This window comes from Micropterus salmoides, unplaced genomic scaffold, assembly GCF_014851395.1.
Source record: "Micropterus salmoides isolate LMB-PRFRI ecotype aquatic unplaced genomic scaffold, ASM1485139v1 Ms_hic_scaffold_8, whole genome shotgun sequence".
NCBI lineage: Eukaryota > Metazoa > Chordata > Actinopteri > Centrarchiformes > Centrarchidae > Micropterus > Micropterus salmoides.
The window spans coordinates 7,910,158-7,934,257 of NW_024044570.1; the positions used below are offsets into that span (position 1 = coordinate 7,910,158).

General features: G+C 39.4%; 1 protein-coding gene across 5 annotated transcripts in view; it reads left to right on the forward strand.

Annotated features, from left to right (window-relative positions):
• Positions 1-483: 483 nt before the first annotated feature.
• The window catches only part of kif21a (kinesin family member 21A), a 58,077-nt gene continuing 34,460 nt past the window's right edge, over positions 484-24,100 (forward strand). For 4 of the 5 annotated variants that reach the window (XM_038705814.1, XM_038705815.1, XM_038705817.1 and 1 more), the window contains exon 1: positions 484-854. In XM_038705814.1, the coding sequence (XP_038561742.1) occupies positions 811-854 (44 nt within the window). In that variant the 5' untranslated portion in view covers positions 484-810. The remainder of the gene's footprint in view (positions 855-24,100) is intronic. The other variant, XM_038705818.1, reaches the window with a different exon arrangement.

Here is a 24,100-nt window from a genome sequence, read left to right on the forward strand (position 1 = left end):
TAAAAAAGTAAAATTTAAACAAATGAATACAATAGAACAGAAAAGGTGCCTTTGTTACTTACTACTTTGTTATGTTACATTTGGCAGTACAATTTCCATGTGTTTTATGCACCCTTGACCTTACTGGTTACTGCTGGGAAGACTTTGAACATTTGGTTTATGTATGTGGAAATTACCTGATAGTATAATCAAATTAATATTTTGAGGTTGTAGGCAACAAAGTATTCGCCACTTAATTGTAAAGAGGAGTAGTAGTAGTAGTAGTAGTAGTAGTAGTAAATGTCGTAATTATTCCTTTAAATCTTTACAAAAGTATATTCTGACTTAAACAAACAAATTACCTTGTGACGTCATCCCGCTGCCGTTTTCCCCGGAGAGGGCGTGGCTTGCTGACGCATTGCGGCTCCCTCCCCGGTGCGTAAACGGAGCAGAGTGGCACGGCCGCGCGTGTATCTGTGTGTGTGTGTGTGCGTGTGTACGTGTGTACGCGCCAGCGCACCTAACAGCAGCAACAGCGGCAGTCTGCATGTGGGCAGGAGCCGCAGTTGAAGCATCCGGGCTGAGCTGCGCAGAGATGCGGACACGCCGCCTCATCTCCCCGCTGATATCATGGTTAAAACGCCGTTAAGATATTTTTGTGTTTGTTTTGAAATGGCGGCGCTGGAGTCGAGGTGAGCAGCTCCGTTGCTCGGTGCACTCGCCAGTTCTGGGGGAGTGCTCACTTTTTTCTTGCGCTTTTGCCAGGGCAAACTGCCAACACAGATATATCCTCTTTTTGTTCTTTTTCTGTCGATTATTGTGCAAGGAATCATGACGACGGGGCAGGATGAAAGCTCAGTCCGCGTGGCATTGAGGTAAGTCACTAAAATGTTTAATCTTCCATCACTGGGTAAATGCGTAGCTGTGTCTTAATTGCCCCCGGTCCACCTGCCAGTCCGTGCCTCGGGCCCGGGCCTAGCAAGCACCTGCAGGGGCACCAGCGGCATATAGTGATCCACACGCATACACATGTACATTAGCAGCCTCATTTCATTTTCAGCACAGTGACCCAGTTCCTAACTGGTACCTCTCGGTGCTGCTACGGGCTTTACAGACCGATTGTTGTGGTTCACCTCCGCTGGGATTTGCAGTTTCTCATGTGATATGTGCTTTCAGTGTCTGAACGTAGCAAAAAAAAAAAAAAAACAACAACCCATAAAGCATCCCACCCATTGCACAGGTGCACCCACACGGGCCGTCTTCAGCACACTCTGGCATGCATGAGGAGGGATGATATCATCTATTGTAACCACGGCTGAGCTATCGGAGAAAGAAAGACAGGCAGGGGTGGGAGAGAGACAATCAGCCTGTGTGTCTCCAGAAGCCTGGCTTCTCCTCAAAGCCTCCTGCAGAAAGGCAGTTAATCGATGAAAGAAGGGCTTCACTGACAGCCAGGTTTCAAGGAAAGGACAGTGGACCGTTCACTGTCAAGTTCTCTTTGTTTGTAGACATTCAGTGCACAGCCCCATTCATGGCTGTAGTGATTTATTCTGTTCCCACCTGTTTGACTTTTCAGTAAAGAGACAGAATCGGGCTTCTTTTCCTCTAAGTACATACACTTGATGTGCTATTGTGCAGGAGTAGGCCGCTCCCACCCAGCTGGTGAGGTGGCATAATGGGAAACCAGTCTCTCTCTTACTGCCTCCCTGTATCCTCATTCAAGGCCATTCTGAGACCTTTTTGGTCTATTATGAAATGATAGATAATGGCTTTATTGTTGCCTACATCTTTCCTCTGTGTCTGTGTGTTTGCCGTCTTGTCCATGCTTGTATTTGCTCATTTGTGTCTGAGACTCATCCTCATGTGCACGTGTTCACAAAAGTGCATCATCATGTGTGTGTGTGTGTGTGTGTGTGTGTGTGTGTGTGGAGCATGTTTGTGCAGAGCTTCCTGATTCCATTTGCAGTTTGGAAGGGGAAAATCTACATTTTGATGCTGTTCCTATTGGTGATGCAGCTGGCATGTGGGCTGCTTTTGTCGCATTTAGAAATCTCTAAACATAGTTAACACAAATTCATGCAGAAAATGTTTATGTGGCTATGTTTAAATGCCGCGTTTTGATGTTTTGGATCTTAATTCAAAGAGCAAGGGCTTCATTCAAGAGATGGCATTTGTCATACAGCGTGAAATCCATCATAAAAGGGGCGGAGACACAATTTCACAACTCACAACAATTTCAACTCTTACAATTTCAATAGATGTCAATTTATTTTGAGGAAGGGGCAAAAGTTATCCAGGGACTAGTATGAAGTCACCAGGCTGCCTAACGGAAGCAGGGTAGAACATGCAGGTTGAGGGGAAAGTGAGTAAATGAAAGTGACCACTGAATTACAAAACAGTTCCTGGAGCGATCTGCACAAAGCAATAATACCTATTATCAGTGTGACCATTGTAACAGTATCTGAGTTTGGATTTAGGAGTGTCACATTCCCCTCTGGAGCCTTTAATGCTGTCAGGCGACTCTACCAACATATTGTCCAGCAGATGAACTGCTCGTGCCTTTCTGTTTGTCCCTCTGAAGCTACCAAAATTTGTCGGAAAAAACTGGTGGTAGCACCTAGTACAGCTGCACTCATGTAAGGCTGTACAATACAACAAAACCACAAACTATTGCCCCAAACTGAAACCATAGAGCTAAATAAACACCTGCCAAATACAATGTCTCTGATTTCATAACCTATATGAGGATGTGAAGCAATGCAGTGAACTGCAAAACAAATTATGGCCACTAACTAAAAACAAATATGCATGCTTCTCCAAACTGCACTTAATGTGTTTAAAATGACAGGCACCTTCTCAAAGTGTGGATGTTTTGTGGTGTGGTTCCAGGAGCTAAAATTAAAGCCTTGATTTGATTTTAGCACATTACATTTCAATTTGCCATGTGTAAAACTTATTTTTCTAAAATATATTCATAAAAGCACAGAATCTTTCTCAATAAAACATTTCGGGGCTTAAGACCTCTACTAATAATCTACAGTTATGAAGTATTCAGGACATAATGATTCCTGTAAGACAAGTGTTTAGTAATATGCGGTTTACACACCTGCTTCTTCCCCCTCTATGACACCCAGACCTAGTGATGTGTTTGCCGTGGCATGTTGTAACTGCTACCAACTGGCAAAATAGTTTGTTGACAAGTCTCACCATGCACGTGCTCAAACAGTTCAAATTGGGGTGTGACAGTTCATTCTCCCAGCTGCTTAAAATCCAAATAAACCCAACTAGCTCCTGTTTATTTAGGTACACATACACTTCAGTATGCAAGAGTGGGTGTGTGTCAACAAAAGGCCCAAAATGTAATGGATAAAAGTATTGCGCTTATCTTGGAGGCTTTAGTATGCAGTTTAAGCCATAGTGCTTGATCCTAGATAGCCGACTACCTTAAACAGGGTTGCTTAAGGACTGAGGGGTCCACTTGAGTTTTTTTAAATCGGTTTAAGACCCTAGCTTATCTCAACAGACGCCGTCCTGTTCTTTCAAACATCCACAAAGGAACACAAAGCTCAAAACATTTGCTTTAAGCTTGTATTTGCGTCCATAGGATGTTTACCCATGCACAATAAGCGGGAGAGTTGATGGTGCATTGAGAAAGAGTTACACAGTACACCTCCCTGGCTACAGTATAGATTGTACTGTAGTTGGCTTATTTGCACAGTACAAGACTTCACAATAGTTTGTCTTAAATGATAGATGTACATTCAGGGCAAGGGCTCAGGTGGAACTGAGGACTTGTTGAACCTGCCTGCTGGGGCGATTACAGCAATCATAAAAGCAGCGATCGTTTTTTTCAAAGCGGTAACAAATGAGTTGCTGTAACAACATTTTGTGCTGCATTTTAGCTGCTGAGTCATGAATATTCAGTCTTTCTTTTTCTTCTCTCTTAACGGACTTGATTTTAATGCTCAGCTGAAGGGCATAACGATGATAATGTAATGAAATACGCCCTAAACCTCTTAAGGCTTAAGTTACAGGCGTACTTTAATGTAATGACACGGCGGCATCCAGCAACTGGTATAAGGGGCTAAGACTAAGCCCCAGGTTGTAACTCGTGATAGAAAAAGCTTGTTAAAATAAGCTGCACAATTAGAGCACATAGCTACTATTACTTAATGTCCAGACCAGACCTCAAGTCAGATGAAAAGAGACAACGGATAACAAGAGACAACAGCTGACAGCAGCTTTTTGTCAGGATTTAAATCCAAAACGTAAACCAAGGTTTGTTTTCTAACAAAGTGTAAGAGTAGGCTTCTTATTTTAGCAGAAACTACTAGTAACATGGGCAAGGTCCGTAGAGGACCGGCAGAGGATCAGAGGGCTCAGATATGTGACGTTCAGATGTGTGTTCGTTTCCCATGGCATCACCATGCAAACACAAAAGCCTCAGTGGGTTTAAAGCCTCTCCAGAACTCTGGCTTTGTTCATATCCACTGAGCCAAGCCACTCTGTCAAGAGTTAGCTGCTGACCCACTGGTGTGTGTGTGTGTGTGTGTGTGTGTGTGGGGGGGGGGGGGGGTCTTGAGCTGTTCTCTATTCCCCCACATGGTTTACATCCTATTATATCCTAAATTTGCAGGTGAATATGTGTAATTTAACAGCCCGTGTTGGAAGTGGAACAATATTAAGGTATGGTGGTACCTCCTGGCATTGTCACATTCTTTTAGGAGAGCTTCTTAACTGCATTAGAGCTGAAACCAGAATGAAGTGAAGGATATACTGCAATAGCTTATTGTTCTTTCAAGCAAAAATCCAGAACATTACCTCGTTTCAGCTTCGCAAATATGAAGATTTGCTGCTTTTCTTTGTCTTGTGCGATAGCAAATGGAAATCTCTGGGCTTTGTACTGCTGATGAGACAAAACAAGCTATGTGAAGACACCCCCTTGGGCTTTAGGAAATTGTGAAATTGTACCATTTTCCGACATTTTGTAGACCGGCGTTTAAATATTTAATTGGAGAAAGTAATTGACAGATTAATTGATAAAAATATAACCTGCAGGTGGTAAAAAAGATTCCTCACTTGCAGACAAAATGTTTCAGTTCTTTTAAATATTTTTCTGTCCTTGATAGAGTAGAGTTACCATATGTAATTTGATGTTGATTGTGTCATTGAACACAACACATGGAACAACACTATTAACAAAATAGGCAGGCATGTTGAGTCAATGATTGACAGTGTCTCAGGGTACAGAGTGGTGATGGAAGGGGATCAGTCACGATGAATAGACAGACACCTTATTTATACCTGGGATGAAATTCGCAATATTTAGAACAAACAGCAGTAACCACTGTTCATGGTTGTTTTATGTGGTTCCCACCAACCCTGAATTTTTAAAATATCAGTTCAAACTGTAAAATGAGAATCAGCTTAGAAAATTCTGCTTCAGGTATTCGACCATATTGTCAATAATAGTGGATTTTCTCCTGAGGAAATCCTCTGCACTGCCACTGGGGATTATACTTTGTTGTTTTTTGCTTTGTCTGGAGCGATGAGTGTTTGCTGTGACCTTCCAGCTCTGCGTCTTTGTGCTATGATCCACATTTTTTTTCATTGGAGAAATAGCCTGAGGGGAGCAAACATTGTGCTGTATTACTTCTCCGCACATGCCACTTGTCTTTTTAAGTGTTAGCCAAAGTGTTAAAGTGTTAGCCAAGTTACCCAGACGGAAGCTATGAATAACACCTACTTTGCCTGCAGCACTAGTTGAAGGAGGAGGAGGGTGTGTTTCCAACAAGGGAGTTGGAGCTCAGCAGAGGCTTTGAATAGACTCAGCTCTTTACAGTGTAAGATAAACTGACCTTACATCACTTTGTATTTTATGGTGCTATATGTAGTGCACTCAGGCAGCCAGATAATATTATTTTATATTGTTGCCATTAGAGTTGTGATAGACGGTTGTAATCAAACCTTCTGCTGATACTACTAAAAAATGTCAGAAATGCAACAGTTACTTAGCTTAAAGTCCTTCTTTAGTCTATAAAATGTCAAAAATTTTACATCTTAGTAAGCTGAATATCTTTGATGTTTAGACTGCTGGTCAGACAAAACAGCAGAACCATCTCTGCAGTTTGGGGAGAGTTCCTACAGCAGGACATCCAATTATCACATATGCAAACTATCTTTAGTAACTGACTTTGTCATGGCAGGCTGCCCTCTAACACAGTAATTTCAGTGAACTCGAAATATTTTTCCAGTGTTTTGCCACCATGACCCTCTTTCTAGACAGAAGGCGCTTCCATTCCAGGACGATGCTAAGCATAGCCTACACTTAACTCGCTTGCCCAAAATAGACTCACGACTGGCCGCAGTATTGCTGGAAGACCTTGGTTATCTATATCACGAAGGAGTCAGCGCATTTCTTCAGACGCATCTGCACCGATGCAGAAAGACTATAACTGTGGAGTCGCACGCACCACATGTGGACACGTTTATGACAAGGAATGGATTTCCTTCTCCTCCTCCTCATCCCCTGTCATGCAGCACTTGGGAAGCAAGCAGGTCATGCAAAATCGGTGTAATTATAGAGTAGCTTACATGTTCACCACGCCCATGCAAATATGTTGTTCTTTCTGCTGCTGTTGTTTTTCCTTAGTTTTTTGTCATTTTCTTCCTCCTGGCTTGAGTTTTACCTCCAGCACTACTCAGTTTGTGTTGTCAGTCAGTGTTGTCTCCTCACTGTACTGATCTGTCCAGTTAAGGGCTCGGCTAAAATGGGTGAGGTCTAAATGTGCAATTTCTGCCACAAATAGGATGTGGATGTAACTTTACTTCCATCATCAAACTGCCAGCCGAACATCACAAATAGGCCTCAGACAGTCTCAAATAGCTCTGTTTGCATAGTGAGCTGCCACCTTGTTATTTATGTCAAGAGGCTGTTTTGCAGTTAGTTGGTAGGGGGATGTATTTTCTGTGTAAGGCGAGCTGCTGTTCTTCATGATCAGGCTGTCCGTCTGTCCATTAAATGTGATATCCAGGTCTCATCTGTGGCATCTCCGACATGACTGACCTAATTTGGATTTTTCATGTTTAACCTCCAGCCAACAGTCTAAAACCTGAAGATACTCAATTTACAGTGAGTCTTACCAGATTCATACTATTGCTAAATTAGAAACCCCAGCAGTAATTTAGTGTTTCAGTGCTAATCTCAGATTCCACTTGGTCAATTTTAATAAATGTATTGTATTGTACTAAAAAATAGCAATTTTGGCACCTTACTGTATTTATCCCTGTGTGAAATTTGAAATATTTAGTATAAATAGCAGTAACTACTGTTCATGGTTGTTTTATGTGGACCCTTGGAAAATTCTGCTTCAGGTATTCGACCATATTGTCATTATTTTGTAATGTTAAAACATTCCACACTTGTTGGATTATACCACCTGACTTCCTGAAACATTTCTGGCAGAAAGCTTTAAGAAAGCCTTTCTTTAGTTGCTAATAAATTATGCTGATTACTACAACAACTGAGCTCTCTGTCTATTAATGACAGTTGAGTTGCTCTTCTGAGTTCAGGTTAAGTTAGCCATGTTTTTCCTGAATCTGACTGCTGGCGCTGTCTCATGTGGTGTCCGAAATATGAGTTTCTGACCGTAAAGCAATATTTTAGTGGAAACAACGTGTTTGAACGCTCTGAACAATAAAATGCACATCTTTGCTGCGTCCATGTTTCCACATAAAAGCTTGGAAGAACGATTTCCCAACTTGGGAAATGGGATCATCCAAAGAGCATGCAAATGCACCAGCTTACGTATGACAAATATATGATGAAGGAAGTGTCGTGACTCCACAGAACACAACTTGACTCTGTGCCTGATTGGACTACAAGATTAAGATTAATTATCATTTATTTTGTTTAGGAGGACAGTGCCCTATTGCCTTCTATTTGCCAGCTGCCCCTTAAAGAGCTTCTTCACATACACTTCTTACACCTTATTTTTCAAATTGCGGTAGTCACGCACCTCATGTGTCAGACAGTCTTGCACCTAAAATGCAGGCGTGGATTAAAACGGTGCTGATGGCAGCATATGGAAATGAACCTTTACCACCTGCTGGCATCATGTAGCAGCTGTCTGAATCTGCATATTCATGAAGTGTTAGTAATTAGAATTTTGCTGCAGGTGTGAATACTCAACACATCTTTGTTAAACGTTTCAGTGTTGATTGGCCACCCACGGCCAAAGAATGGGGGGGAAAAAAATCATATATCTGACAGACATGCAAATAGTTAACTGTGGAGCCGAACTGACTTACACTCGACCTCCACTGGTGTGTTTACCCAACCTATTATCTGGCTGTCGTGAAAGCTGCAGATGGCGGCTAACTGATGTGTCCCTCTACCCACCCACCAGCGCGCGCACGCATAAAAACACACACTCTCTCCACATTTTCAAGGGTAGCTTTTGTGTTGCTGGCCTGTGGTTGACACAGAGATGGGACTCCTGTGTCAACACCACATGGTTGAATGACACTGCAGTCCAGGCCTGACTCTGCGATATGGGCGGTGAAGTGGAATTTTTGAGAAAATTTCCATGCAGTGTTATTCATTTTCTCTTCTTTTCTTTGTTAAATTCTAAATCATTTTATTTATGTCTGGCCAAGTGGTCTGTCATGACTGTTTAGAAGGTTTGGATTGAACCTACAGTACCTGATGTTATTTTTTTAGATCACTAGAACATGTGTTGGATATTTGCTGGTTTTTATCTGTGCCACAGTATAATCAAAGCATGATTGAAAAATACAATCATTTTGTAGTGAAGTTATATGTATAACAGATATTTTGTGCAAATAAATCTTTAAATCGAATTTTTCCAAAAAGTTGTAATTGTTTACTATGATGATGATGATGTTTGTGAATTTTGGAAAGTGACAGCTGCTTTAATAGTATTTAAACATTTGACACTAAAACTCAGCATTGAAACTTACATTAACAAAACTGCTTTTTTAAGGTAGGGTGAGCGACCCATCTATTCAATTGCATGTTCATTAGGCTTTTAAAAAATTAAGTAGTGTTAATTTAAAAATGTTATCGAAAATTGGGTCCAACTATGAACCTCAACGTCTATAACTCTTCTGCTGGATCAGCATTGCTTTAAACCAGCAAGTATGAATCACTCGTAGTTGGATTTACGGTGATGTTGACTAATTGCTAACAATAGCTAGCTGTTTTTGGTATATGGGACACTTGGTATTGTTGCATTGCCAGCCCTATATTAGTGGTGCCAGATAACTGTATACAGCAAGAGTTTATTTGTTGTGCTAGATGATCCAAATTGAATTAAACACCTCTCATATTAGGTTTAACATGTGCATGTCTGTGTTTGGGTGTGTTTCCACTCCTGAAAAGGACGCATCTTTCATAGCACACAGATGTGTCCACAAATAAGGTGTATAAACCAGGCAAAGAAGGAAAGAGTGAGGCTTTATTTTTAGTTTTCAGCAATGTGATCATTTCATAAAGGGAAAAGTCTTATCTGCAAACTCTGGCCATGTTCACACCAGGCATTGTTTGGACCAAACTCTGAGATATTTTATGCTACAGCCAGATTTGTTGTGGCAGGTGTGAACATGTGATTTAAATGTAAGGTGACTGGAGATTTTCGGTCATGGCCCTCTTCCAAGCAAATTGTACAGTATGGTTTGACTGGCACAAAATGTCTGGAAACCTGCACGTGACAAATTTTTGTGACAAATCCTTGTGAAAACAAATAGGCTAAAATGCAAAAAAGTGACGTTTTGCTTTCAGGAAGATAAACCTTTTAATTGTGGTTGTGACCAAAATATAATCAATTCATCAAACCAAATTTAGGTTGCACTGATTTTAAAATGCCTGAGGTTAACTTTCTGAATAAAGCAAGCCCTGTATTATTATCGTGTACGCATGCATGCATGCACATGTGCCATTAAGAGGAAGACAGGGTGCATGTTCTCTGCAACACTGACCCCCAGCCCACCTGCCAGTTTTTCCTCCCCATGTCGACAGCTACAGATGATCCTTTGCTGACACCTCCTGTTGCCTAACCTTCCCCTCCCCTCCTCATCCCCGATAATGATGGGGTGGTCTGCTCCCTGACCCTTGACCTGCAGGAAGCAGTAAAGCCGTTATCAGCGTGCCACGGAGACTTGTTTGTTTTTGAAAGCACATTTTCCGAAAGGCTGACAAGCTCAAGGATCAGCGGGACGTCCATGCATATCCAAAGCTTTATTAGAGGAGGAAGGACCAATAAGCTCAGGTCAGCAGCAGGGAAACCTCCATATGAGGTTTCATGTGCAAATTATAAAACACAGCCAGTGTGCCCTGGCAGAGGCCTGGGCGTTAATATAAATCGTATAAATAGTATAAAATTGGCAAATTGTGATTTTAAATAGGAAAATATCTGAATAAAGAACAAGTAAAGATAACAAATCTGACAAGAGGCCTGTACTACGAATCAGGATTTGAGGTTAGCGATGGTAGATTACTTCTTCGTTCTTACCGGCGTACCTCATCATGGTAACTTATGCTGAATGGCTAAATTGCTCTGGAGCAGGTAATGTTCGAGATCAATGCTATAAAAGCACCGTTACTGACCAATCAGTTCTCTAGGAAAATGACAGGACCATCCGTATAAGATCATGCAGACTGTTTTCATAGGCTACTTAAATATTTGTTGTGGGTGATGCAGAGCTACTTTCGAAAATATCTTGAAAGTGAGTTGAACGACGACGGATTTTAATGTCTAAACTACTAGAGGCATCTGAGTTGAAAGAATAAGGCTAAAATTGTCACACACACCATAAGAATACATCATAGCAACACACATGGGCAGCTGTGGCTCAGGATGTAGAGAGGGTTGCCTGTTAATTGGAAGGTCGGCTGTTCAATCCCTGGCTCCTCCAGGCTGTATGTCGAAGTGTCCTTGGGCAGCGCTTTGAGTGGTCAAAAAGACTAGAAAGGCGCTATACAAATACAGCATTTACATTCATATTATATGCCTGTTAACTTATTCACGCTGTCGTATTTGTCTAATATTACAGATTGCCCTTTGTTTGTAAAATATGACTCTCAGCTGCTAGTAGACTTGTCATAATGCGTATGCTCATCTGCTGCAAACACGGCCCCTTTTTATGAGAATGCGCTCCTGGCTGGATTGGGAAACCCTGGGTCGACTTACCGAGTTGATGACCAGCTTTGTGTGACCGCTTGGCGTGATTATGATTGTTAGGGTTAGTGAAACCAGATGATGACAAGATATCCAGGATTCTTGCTGTAGCTCCCCAGAGTTTACAAAGCTGTGTTTTGGGGCAAGTCTAAGTCAAATCTTAAGTCTGTCAGAGTCAATTTCAGGTCTCAGTCCTTGAGAGCAAGTCAGGTCATAAGTCTTCAGTAAGCAAATTGCAAGTCAAGATTCTGATCTTTCATATGACTATTAAATGACTCGCCATTTTAACATTGTCCTTTCAAAGAAGTGTTAATGCTGTTTTTGTTACTTGGATTAATAATTATTTACTTGTGTGGCCATGCAAGGCCTATCGGTTGTTACTGGATTTTATTTAACATTCTCAGCCAAGTCCCAAGTAAAATCTCAAGTCGTAATTTTTGTCACTTCAGCTCTGTTGAGGGAAGCCTTGGTAGCGTGGTTTGATGTGAGGACATAAAATATCGATCTTCTGTTTTATACTATTGTTGTCAGTTTGTGGCCGGCAGTAGCTCAGTCTGTAAGGACGCCGGTTAGACCAGAGAAATGGAGTGTGGAGGGGGTTTTTTTATTTTTTTTTTTAAATAAAGTATGTCTTCTTCTTCTAATAAGGGCATCAATGTCAACCCTGTTTCTCAGTAACAGGGGCATTCTGGTTTCTACAGTTCGTACGCTTTGCAGGAAGGAGTTTGGGTTTGGTTTCCTCCCACACTCTCCCTCCCCAGAGAGGGACAAGCTTTTACCTGTTTAAGGATAAGACTGTGCACTGATGTCAGATTTAGTCTCCTGTTGCCAAAACAACCTTTGTTTATGTTGAAGTGGAAAAAAAGGACTTCTAAGTTTGCATTACTGGGGTACATAAACCCTCCCACTTCCCTTTGGGTTTGGGATTCAGATGTTTGACAATTTTTAGAGGCATATTTATTCTTACCTATCTGAATTGAGAGCCTGGTGATCAAAGGTTTTGTATGTTGTACGGCTATATTGATAGTTAAAATCTACATATTTGTCAGTCTCTATAGAAATATCTTTTTTTTTTGTTTGTTTTAGCATTTATTTGTGACGTTTGATGAGAAATTGTTGATTTTGATTCAGAATTGAATCACTGTGCTGAATTAAAACTACTGACTAACTGAGGTCGTTTTACAAAACTTGATTGAATCGATGGAGCACAGTCTCTGAAGTGCTTAGATCTTCTAAGCACTTGAACCGAGGCTAACTTTCTGTTCCATCGTAGCTTTGGGATAATTAGTATTCTATATCCGCTAAATGTTTTTAACCCAGACTGAATTGGCGGCTTTGTACAATTAACAGAGTGTATAACTAAGGCTTGGCTAAGTGGTTACATTGGAAAAGAGATAAAATTATCCCTGTGGGTAAAGAATAATTATACGATAGACCCTTTTTGATGCTTATGCTTCAGTCACGGGGATGGAGCAACACAAAATATTGTGCTTTATTCAACGGTTGGGTTGACAGTGAATTAACCTGATCCTGAAGACTTTGATGGGTGGCAGGGTATTGAGCGAGTTTGTCTCTACCCCTCCTCCTGGCATCCTTTCGTCGGCCAGACCAGCGTTATATCCTGCTGGGACTGGATTATGACTTTAATTCTTGGCTTTCATTATTGGTCACCATGGCAACCCCATCCTTTATGTCACACAGAGTACAGGCTGTTTCAGTGGTGCACAGACATAAAGACATATTAGAACAGTATTAGGAAGGACTGAATCTCCACAGATATGGAGTTAAAGGCTTTATCAGTAATGGATTTGGTTCCTACTGTGGCTAGGATTGCTTGTGGTTGTGGTTTTCTGGCAGCCCGCCTGTGGCCTGGTGTTCAGTTAAAGTAGACGGTGCTCTGGGCTCTTTGTCTGGTGCAGTAGGTGGTCCTGTCTGGCTGAATGGGCAGAGCATGAAACCACTCCTAGCAGGCTTTTTGATACTAAAAATGCACCTTCTCATTGTACTTCAAGACACTTTAAAAGCATCCACCAAAGCAGCAGACTCTTTGGTGTGCATTCTGTGTTGGCACTGCAGACGGTTTTCTTTTAAATTATGTGTAGTTGGGCCTAAGATTTCTTTTTAATTTTTCTTTGTTTTGCCAGGCAGTTAGTTTGAGGCCTCAAACTGCAGTAGTCTGTATATCCAAGACTGTCTATTAATATCCACTTTGGTATATTGATGTCCTGCATCTGCACAATGAGGTGCCTCAAAATACACACAGGCCTTTAAATCTTCCACAGTTTTGTGAAACCCATATATCATTCCTGCTCCTACAGTGTTAAGTCTTTCTCTTTAAACCTGCACACAACCCTCCATTGACATACACACCAGCTGAGCTCTGTTGCACTAATCCCTTTAGGTCTAATATGCTGCCAGCATGCTGCCAGCACTGCCAGCATGCAATGTCTTTTATGTTAAGGCAGTAGAAAAGCAATAGTGTAGTACAATATAGTGCACTGAAAGTGTGACAGTAACAATATGTCATTACTTTGTGTGCAACTCCTGTGGAAATGTTTAAAACGAATTACAAAAATTCAGTAAAATATTATGTATAAAGGTGTATAATAGTGAGTTAAAAAGAAGAGTTTTAAAAAGGAACTTGATGTTATTTCAGTAAAATAAGGCCTAGAAAAAAAAATGAGCCAAATAAATATTCTTTAATTTTTAGTGGGATGTTCAGGTGAAATGAGATTTACTGTTTTACTGGTCAATGTACAATATAAGGTTTTTCTATTGTTCTGCTGTTTTTGATGTAATTATAGTGTTTGTGTATGGTGTAAGAGCGATATTGTCACTACTGTATATTTGTATTGTGTAAAAGTTCAGTAACAACGGATTCAAACAAACAATAAACAATAGCTGTGTGATGGATACAAAAATCAGTTCAATAAAACAGAGCAATATTGCCTACATCGTAGAATCAGAGCTTGATAAACGTTCATTGTAGAACATTTACTAAAGCTTTTGATCAAAATGTTACATGTAAAATCTGTCTGATACAGCAAGTGAGCTGACTGACTACAAGTTACAGATACTACTTCTCCAGTTAATGCAGCTTTTGCAGTAATTTCATATTTAGGACAATGTTATTCTCATGCAGATGCAATAAACTGTAATGGCTGATGTAGTCAGATTTAGTAGTCAAAACATTTATTGCTCTTATTTCCTCCTGATTTGGGGATCTCTGATGTCTCCCTTCTGGTGTTTGTCATTTGGGCCTTGGGTGAGAACATTATTCGAAAATACAAATTAAGGCACCCTCAGAAAAGCAAGACGTTTGGAGTTTGCCATTTTAAGATTGTGTGATTGACAGAAAGATTAAGACAAACAACAGCAAAGAGCTGCAAAGGCAATTAGTAGATGTTCCTGTAATTTGCAACTTACCTGACCTGTTCTGAATTGTCCTGATGTGTCAGACCTAAAAGGTAAACCCCGCCCTTCTGGCACATGATGTCTATTTTTTAAATGATTGTAGTGTGTCCTACAGTGAGTAAAAGGTGAGAAAGGAAACAGATGAGGACTAGCAGGCTTTCCATGCTGCAATTACAACAGCAAGGAGGCACATACAGCCGGCCTGCAGTGTCTGGCAACGAGCCAAGTGTGTGACAAAGACACAGTTTCTTTCTTATTACCTTTTCCTCTTCCTTTACACTCTCTCTCTGATCTTAACACATGCTTACTTGTCTCTTCTATGAAGGACAGTGAGACGTTATGCTTCAAGTTGAGTGGGCTGCCTAGTGGCAGGTGACATCATCCCAAGCAGCCGCACTGCTGCTCTCAGCAAATCTCCACATAAAGATCTGGCCTGTTTACTCCAGTCTGCAGTGACCGCTGGGTGTGGAGTTTTAGCTTTTGTGTGTGTGGTTTGATTTTTGGCCCTGTGTGCATGAACAAAGGTTACTCAGAATTTTTTTTTTTTACCCCTCCTCTCTATCTAAGCAGTGGCTCGTTTCTCTGCAGTACTATTCTCTCTGCAAAAACAATTAAGTGGTACAAAAACCAAAATCACAGTGAAAGAACAACAGCTTCGTACATTTCGTGTATATCATAGTATTGTGATGAGATGTTGTTGTATTTACAAGGTAATAACAGGCTTGACATAATTCAGTCTCAGGGCCACGGCCTCCAAAAAATATCTGGCATGAATTGTTAATTTCTTTGTCTTTAGATGGAAACCTGAAATATAACCTCCCAGATATAAGTTCCTGACTGCTAATAGTTCTTAAAATACCTACCTGATATGGAAGAACTGCATTTATTTGGCACCATCTATCTGTTGTGCATTTTGCATTTAAATGATTGAATACAAACTGTAGCTGTAGATGAAGCTGAAGATCATAGTCTGCAAACTCAAACTGGAGCACGCTCACATGCCAATCTCTCATTCACCCCTCCCCTGCAGTGATGTGCGGCACCGTTCATGATTTACTGAGTGCAGTGAGGAGGAGGTTTGACTGGGGTTGGAGGGATTGAGGGGTTTTAGTGGCAGGTTTGGCTTTGCTCGGTGTAAAACAGAAGCTGTGAAAGGGCAACATTGTTAGAAAGTACAGATAAAATAAAGCCTCTTTAACTGCTGTGTTTTGAATCATGTTTCTAGACCGTCTTGAACCCAAACTGTCAACATGTTGAGAGTCAGTTTAATATGGAACCCTAAATGTTTGTTGTTTTGCTCCTTTTGTATTTGCATCTGAATTCGTTAGCGACTGCCGATTCCCAGACAACAAGTCTCTGCTGCAGAGACATCATGACCCTTGACCCTGACCCTCACCTGAACTCTGACCTCGGTTCTTCCACTAAAGCTCAAAGTTCGTAGCTCCAAAAATAGACTAGTCACAACAACTGTTTTTTTTTTTTTATGGCTGTCATTGATACAGTGTGGCTCAGTTTACTGTGCATTTTACAAATTAAACCACTTTGGCTTCGATCATTATTTTTCCATCCATTTTCCATTTGAACAAAGTATTATTCCCTTGTATTTTACAAAAGAAATCTACCTATTAACAACTAATGCGCCAAGGTGCCTTATTTAGTGTGGTAAGTGGGGGTAAAAGAGATGGCTGAAATAAATATCACAATTTTATTATATATATATTTAGATTTTCCTCAAATCTGTAAAAGAAAACAACTCAGTTTTAAAAAAGATTCACCTGATATCATTAATTTGGACAACCACATTTTGTAAAACAGTAACACAATATGTTTCATGGTACAACATAGTACATCTGAAAGTTGACAATGTAATTATTATCTTGGCCAGCCTTTGTAAAAATATGTCAATATTTCTGTTATAATAAATATAAAGTTTCTGCAACTTCCCTCCAAAAACAACTAAAATGTGGCAAATTTCTAATGTAATTATTTTAGACTCAGCTATCTAAAATTATTATTTGCATTATTGAGAAGCTAATCTCCACCATGCAGATGAAAAGAGAATAAATTTGGGAAATGCCATCAGGTTCCTGGGTGTGAAAGTACTGTGGGAGTGTTGAAACAGACAGGATTACACACCCAATTAGTGAGCTAAATTGTCTGAAACAAAGACCCCCCTTGTGGTTACTGGAAAGGATTAGATTTCTCGAACACTCTTACAGGCCAAGGAAACATGTAATTGGTTGAATACAGTGAATTTGACATGGAAGCTTATGGATTTTCTGACTGGGATCACGGTTATCGTGCATTAAAACAACAGCGCCGTCGGATCCAAACAATAGAACTCGAGCTCTGAAGATTAACGGAGAAGGTTTAAAGTGGAGATTTGTTATGTTACTTTGTATATTCCCGTTTACACAGGGTTTGTATCACCTTCTTTGAGCATCACATCCAAACAGCTACTCTCACTCATACGTGAAGGACGCTCAGTAGTGTAACAGTTGCGTGTCGTTACCAGTTAGCAGCTCTACTGCAGCATGTGGTTTGCTTCTCACTATTTGCTTGTTGAAGGAAATGGCCACCACTACTCAAGACTGAGGACAGTGACTTTCTGGTTACTCTCCGGCTTCAATAAAGCTATACTGATGTAACACTGATGGCCCCAAGTGACAGCAGCTGATTCCTGTGAATCTTTGAAAAACTGAATTTGAAATCTGATCAGTATTGACAAGTGTATGTAAGATATTTGAACATCTCTTGATTTGTTTTTAAGATGTGACTAGTTAGTTATACTGAGGACACTTCAGAATCACAGAAATGTCCAGGAAATTGTTTAACTGAGGTGATAAGCCACTTCTGAAACATATTGTCTTGCTTATTAATTTAATTAGCCACAGTCAATCACTGTATGGCTAATAGCCGCTGCGTTAAATGGCACCTCAAGGTTCATGTCTTTGTATGTAATTGTGTAATGTATTTTTTTAACGATGTGAAAGTTGGTCATTGTTCCAGGGGAGGTCCCCCTGCTCTGCTGTAAAACACTGGAAAACCCTGTTGTGCCAATAACCAGAATCCTAAATAGAAAAGGATGAGTGGGACATGCCTAGACTTAAAGGTACAATGTGTAAGAATTGGCCAGAATTTTAGTCTATAACATTAAACATCATGTCAAAGACGTCTATGTATTGTGTTGCAGATGTATCTACTGAAGTTAGCACGCTAACCAGCTAGCTCTGGCCCATCCTGTGTTGTAATACCACTTGTGCCTCAAGAGCGTCCGGTCTGCCCTTAGTCCAACATGAAAGGATGAAGAAGCAGAGCTTGGCAATCAATGCTGCTGCCACCACTTTGCCGTCGATGTTGTGCCGTTTGTTATTGTGTTTTTTTATTATTACTTATTCCACATATTTGTTAGTTTTGTCTAAACAGAGTGATGAAGAGAGAGAGCAGACACACACACACAGGCAGGAGGGAAGCCTCTCAGTATAGGTCATCACACAAGGCTCTTAACTTCATTGTTGCAGAAGAAGCGACGCCCGCTAATCCAGAAAGACATACAAAGCTTAATTTTATGACCTTATCATAAAGATAAGAATGTTGCATGTGAAATGAGCAGAGGAGTGTTTAGAGAGTAGCTGAGTGGTAGGAGGAGGTGAAATGCTGGCTCATATTTGTTTGATTCATGTGACCAGGAATTACACATTGTACCTTTTAAGTCTCCTAAGTCATCTAATGTGACTTTGGTAAACTGAGCACCTAATTTACTTAAACATAACGCTTATTTTGTTGTTGTGCTAATGATAGTTTGGTGGGGGGGGCTTCTTGATATGCTGAGTTTGCTCCTTATTCTCGTTATTCAGCCGTACTTTGTCTCATGTGATTATCATGCTCACAAGTTTATATTTTTCAGTGCAGCTTCTAAGGTAACAGGGGAACAATCAAAGACATCATATTCCTGGGGTGAGATAGTGCTCTGACCCTGAGATTAGGTTAAAAGCTGCATGTGCTGAGACACTGCAGCTCACTCGGATGATACTCTGATGCGTGTGTGTCCCAGTGAGTTCCTTCTGCAGAAGACTTGAATAAAATTCACATAAAATGCCTGAGCTGTTTATTTGAAAACCTCAGGTTGCCAGCACAGCTGTCAATAAACAGTTTAGGCTGCTGCATTATCATTACATTAATGGTGGTTTCATCAAATGTCCGAGATACAAATATCTCCCAACCATTGAAGGACTTATTTATTACCGAAAACAGCCATCAGAAGAATAAAGTAAAAAATAGTTAGCATTTTAAGTTGGTATCTTTAATCTGTTACCCCACTCAGTAATAATTTTGTGTAGTTATTTGCGGACATGTCATGACCTCCAGGCAGGACATTACCTCTCCTCCCTCGCCTCTGTCCAGCAGTGTAATCCTGCAGCCGTGGCGTTGGGATCCAGTGTCACACAGACTGACACAATGGCCACACTGTACTCCCCTCACAGCATTGTTCTCCCCTGAACTTGGAGGCACAATGGGGCCTTTATCCACACAGGACAGAGAGACCAGCAGGCCCGCTGTCAGGTGCTTTTCTTCCAAGCTTGTTTGTGAGCTGACCCCATAAGGAGAGTTTATCTTTTATTCTTTTTTAATTTTTTTTTACCACACAGTGATGAGGAGAACGTAGATGCTGAAATTAGTCATTTATTGCATGCTTACACCTGACATTGTGATGTAAAGGTACAACAACAAGCAAAGTAGTGATATTACATTGTTGGACAACGGTTTTATCCCTACAGACCCTTTCCAGAAAATGAGTTCTCATGTTCTCATCATCTCTAACCAACTCATACTCTGAGGAAGGTCTGAAGGGACTGAAACGTTTGATGTACTAATTCAATAAATGTCTTGAATTTAAGAACAGTGTGCAGATGCTGAGCTTCTCCCCAGTGAACCTGCATAACAAATAATGTAATAATTTGGTGATGTTGGACACTTGGTATGCATCTCCTGCCACCAGAATTCCCCAGCATTTTTCTTTTCCAGGCTAACATTCACAAAGTGCCTTCGTTTCTTTTGTCTATATCCTTGAATGCAACCCCCTCTGTGTGTGAGTAACACTGTTGCTTACACTATCTTTCTTTCACAAAAGAAATAAATGCAGAATGAGCACACACAGTGCCACTGTCATGTCTTTTCTCTCTCCTTCCTCTCTCACATCCCCATTAAACTAGTTAATCCCTGCCAGATTTTAGTTGGCCAACGTTCAGGATTACTAACATTCAGCATTTCAGCTTTGTCAGACTAAAGCAGAACATATTAACCCAGCTGGCAGGTTTTAAGAGACAAAGTATTGGGTCAGAGTAGGATGTTGACTAGGGCTGAAAGATTATTTGCATTTGCGATATTATCGTGATGTGGTAAAACAAGATTTTACATTCTGGTAAATTGGTGGTGGTGGGTGAACTTGTCGGACCATCTGCCACTTTGGCGGACAGGAAAAGTGCACAACAGAAAGACACGTGTGGTAAGGGGGGACTCCGGTGTTGTCTGAGAATTACTAAGCTTTTCTGTTAAACATGAGAGGTGTCACTTGGTTTTATTTTCGTTGGCCAACTTTTGAATTGAACCTCAAACTGAGTATTTTTTGTTTGCTTACTGGGATATAAAAAGATGGAGTCCTAGGAGATTTGAACCGGGATAAGGACTCATTAATTGGTGGTTGAACTGTGGGTTTTGTATTGAGCGCTTACTGTATAACACACTGTGGTGAAATTAGTTTTTCTTGTGGTCTGTAGGTAGGCCGATCTGATGATACTATATTATTATTTAATGCCATGACTTGTCTCAAATTATTTTTCTCATTATTAAAATTTGATGCTTCTTCTCCACCATTGCTCATAATAATAATTCATGCATCACCTAATTTCATCATAACACAGGTCTGACCTCTATCTAGTATTGTGTTGGTCATACTATACACTGATTTGTCCATTTTGAATAATAGGTAAAGAGCTTAAAAATGAATCGCATTTTAAATGGCAATCGCAATATTGGTAAAAAAAAGACAAAAAAATTATAAAATAAAGAAACAAATTCAGTATATTCCTGTGATTTAAAATGGTCGAAATAACATTGGCTTATCACACAAGAACCAGAGAAAGTCAAATATAAACTTACTGGACTTCTTAATGCAATTTAGAAGGAGGTTTCTTTTAGTGTGTTTCTAATGGCTGGGTGCCAAAAATATGCCAATGCTGCGCTATAATCACCACTCTGTCTCCAGTTAACTGCTTAATGAAGCCGCTAACTACTTATTCTGTAGCAAGGTTAGAAAGATTGCAATGTTCCCAGGTTTGATCCCAACAGCATCTATTGGGCTTGTCAGGAGCTACAGTAACTGTATGTTAATGTGTCGTTGAACATAAGAAGGGAACACTACCCACTCAGGTGTGAATTGTTCTAAACTAGACTGTTAAAAAATAAATGTGTTGCCGATGTTTGCAGTTGTTAGTAAGACATTTTTGTATTCAGATGAAGACTGATCCCCTCCAAGTACCCTCTGCTGTTCTCTAAAATGTTTTAAAATCCCTTTGTTGAATGTTAATAATCAGTAATGTGGTATTGGTGGAGAGTTGTTTCTGTGCTTTGTTTTCCTTGATAAGTTATTTTTGTTAATGCTATAAAATCAACAGGTGGCTTAGGAAATTGAAATTAACAGCTCGACACATACTTGTGTAACAAACAGGGATGGTCCTGATTGAGTTTTATTTCTCTGATCCGAGTTCTTTAATACTGAGAATCTGTTGATACAGAGTGAGATCCGATACTTTTATTTACTTAAATGTTGATTTTTTTTGTGGACTCATAAGGAGTGTTAAGCTAATACCTTATTTTCACAAGCTATATCCAATACTGTCTGTTGGAGTTGTGGGAACTAAAGAAAAACTCTGCGTACTGCAGATCCCAGCTATACAGGAGAGTAGCGCTGCAACACTAGCAGACTGATGAAATGCAGTAAAGAGAGGATTGGCTTTATTTTAGTTGATACCTATCCATTAGAATATGCCCAGATCGGCCCAGATACAGATTCTTATGGATTACTGACTTTTGAAGGCCATCTGTAATTGAATACTGATTTGATTTGATATCTTTATTTTGAACATGTAAATAAAAAAAATAAATTAAACAAAAATAGTGGTAAAAAACAAATGAACAACAAAGAAAAACTCCATACTTTCCAGTACTTAAAAACCTCTATTTACATGTGCAAAAAAGAGTAGGAAGAAGTAAAACTTATGTACTCCGACTCCTTTATACCCTTACTACCATATTTAAGGAAATAACTCAAAATAATAACTCTAAATAGATAATAAATCTATAATGAATGAAAATATATATTCAAAAGTTCTATTCACATACAGATATTACCCATACACGACAATATTTATACATACTACAAATTCTTCAGTATAAGCCCAGGTTATTATCAGCACTGTTTTTCTGTACCTCTGGAAAATAATTTCTTTGAACATCTTTTTAAAATGGAAAATATTTGGACATTGCTTTAATTTATTATTAAGTTTATTCCACAACTTAACACCACTGACAGATAAACAGAAACTTTTCCGAGTAGTTCAAAAACTGGGAGTCTTAAAATGTGACTTTCCTTTTCTGTACATTGCCAGGCAATAAATTGTTTCTAGCCTTGAACATAATTACTGCTGTTTGAAATTCAACTAGATCAAATAGTTTTAATGCTTTAGACTGTGAAAATAATGAGTTGGTGTGTTCCAAATATCCTGTGTTATGAATTATTCTCATTGCTCTTTTTTGAAGTATAAATAACGATTGCAATGAATTTTGATATGTGTTACCCCAAACCACTACACAGTAATTTAAATACAATAACACCAGTGAACAATACAAAATGTGGAGTGATCTATAATCTAGAATGTGCTTAGCTTTAGCCAGGACTGAAATACTTCTAGATAGTTTTGTTTGGATATGTTTTATGTGAGATTTCCAGCAAATCTTGTCGTCTATAATCACTCCAAGGAATTTTATTTCATGTACTCTTTCTATATTAACACCCTCGATCTGTAACTGAACTTGAATGATTGATTTACAATTGCCAAATATCATGAATTTAGTTTTGCTCAGATTTAATGATAACTTGTTTGTGCCAAACCACTGTTTTATTTTTCTGAAGTGATTAAATCCAGGAGTTGCTGTAAATTCTGACCAGAAGTAAAGATGTTTGTGTCGTCTGCAAATAATACAAATTTGAGTAGAACAGATACTTTACATACGTCATTTATGTAGAGGATAAATAATTTTGGTCCCAACACTGACCCCTGGGGTACACCACATCTCAATGTCCAAACATTGAGATGTGTAATCTCCCAACTTCACAAATTGTTTCCTGTCTTTTAAATAACTGCTTAACCACTTCAGTACAATTCCTCTGATCCCGAGCCTTTCCAGTCTATTCATTAGTATGTCATGATTAATTGTATCAAATGCTTTTTTCAAATCAATGAATGCCGCAACTCCATATTGTTTTTGGTCAGTGGAATTTGTAATTTCTTCAATGAGTTCAATTAAAGCTAGTGATGTTGACCTATTTTTTCTGAATCCATACTGGCTGTCAGTAAGCAGTTTGTGTTTATCTATGAATTTGTCCAATCTGTCATTAAAGAGTTTTTCTAGAGAGAGACAGGCCAGTAATTTCTGAAGTGGTGTTTATCTCCAGTTTTGTACAGAGGTATGACTTTTGCTGTTTTCATTTTTGTTGGAAATTGACCAGTTTGGAATGACAAATTTCCCCTCAATTTCAGTTTTTACTATCTTCATATCTATTTTGTTACAATCAGTGGATGCTTTAGTTTTGCATTTTCTAACAATGTCTATTATTTATTTTTCTTCTACAGCTTTAAGAAACATTGAACATTGATTTCACTGCAACTCTGAGAAGCAACTAAAATGGTGTTACACAAATTATTTGAAAGTTTACTCCAGTCCCCAAAGGAGCATCAAACCTTTTTATGTTCCCTAGTGTTTGTTTTCTTATTTCCTTACTTTACTCACTGTAATCTTACTGATTTTGCATACACAGGGCAAGAACTACAGTTTATCCTACATTATTTACCTTATTTCCCTTCCTGATGGTATATAACTATTAAACACGACCCTACATTCCATATTTACAAACAAAATGTTCTATTATTTTACACCAATCAGATTTGTCCCTAGAAATTTATCCATATTGATTTTTTTTTTTTTATTTTATTTTATTTGGCTCAGTGGTTTGGGTGTGGGTTGGAATTTTCCTCCACTGCTGAATGTGTGATGCCAAGAATTTCTACTGCTTTAGGCTGCATTTTTCTTTACTTTCCTTGCCTAGATTGAATTAACATAAGCTCTCAGGAATGAGTTATGGAAGCGTACAAGGGACAGTAGTTGTGTTTAGTAACAAAAGGGCATTTAAAATGTTTTAAATTATTGAGGGGCATTATTTATTTTATTTC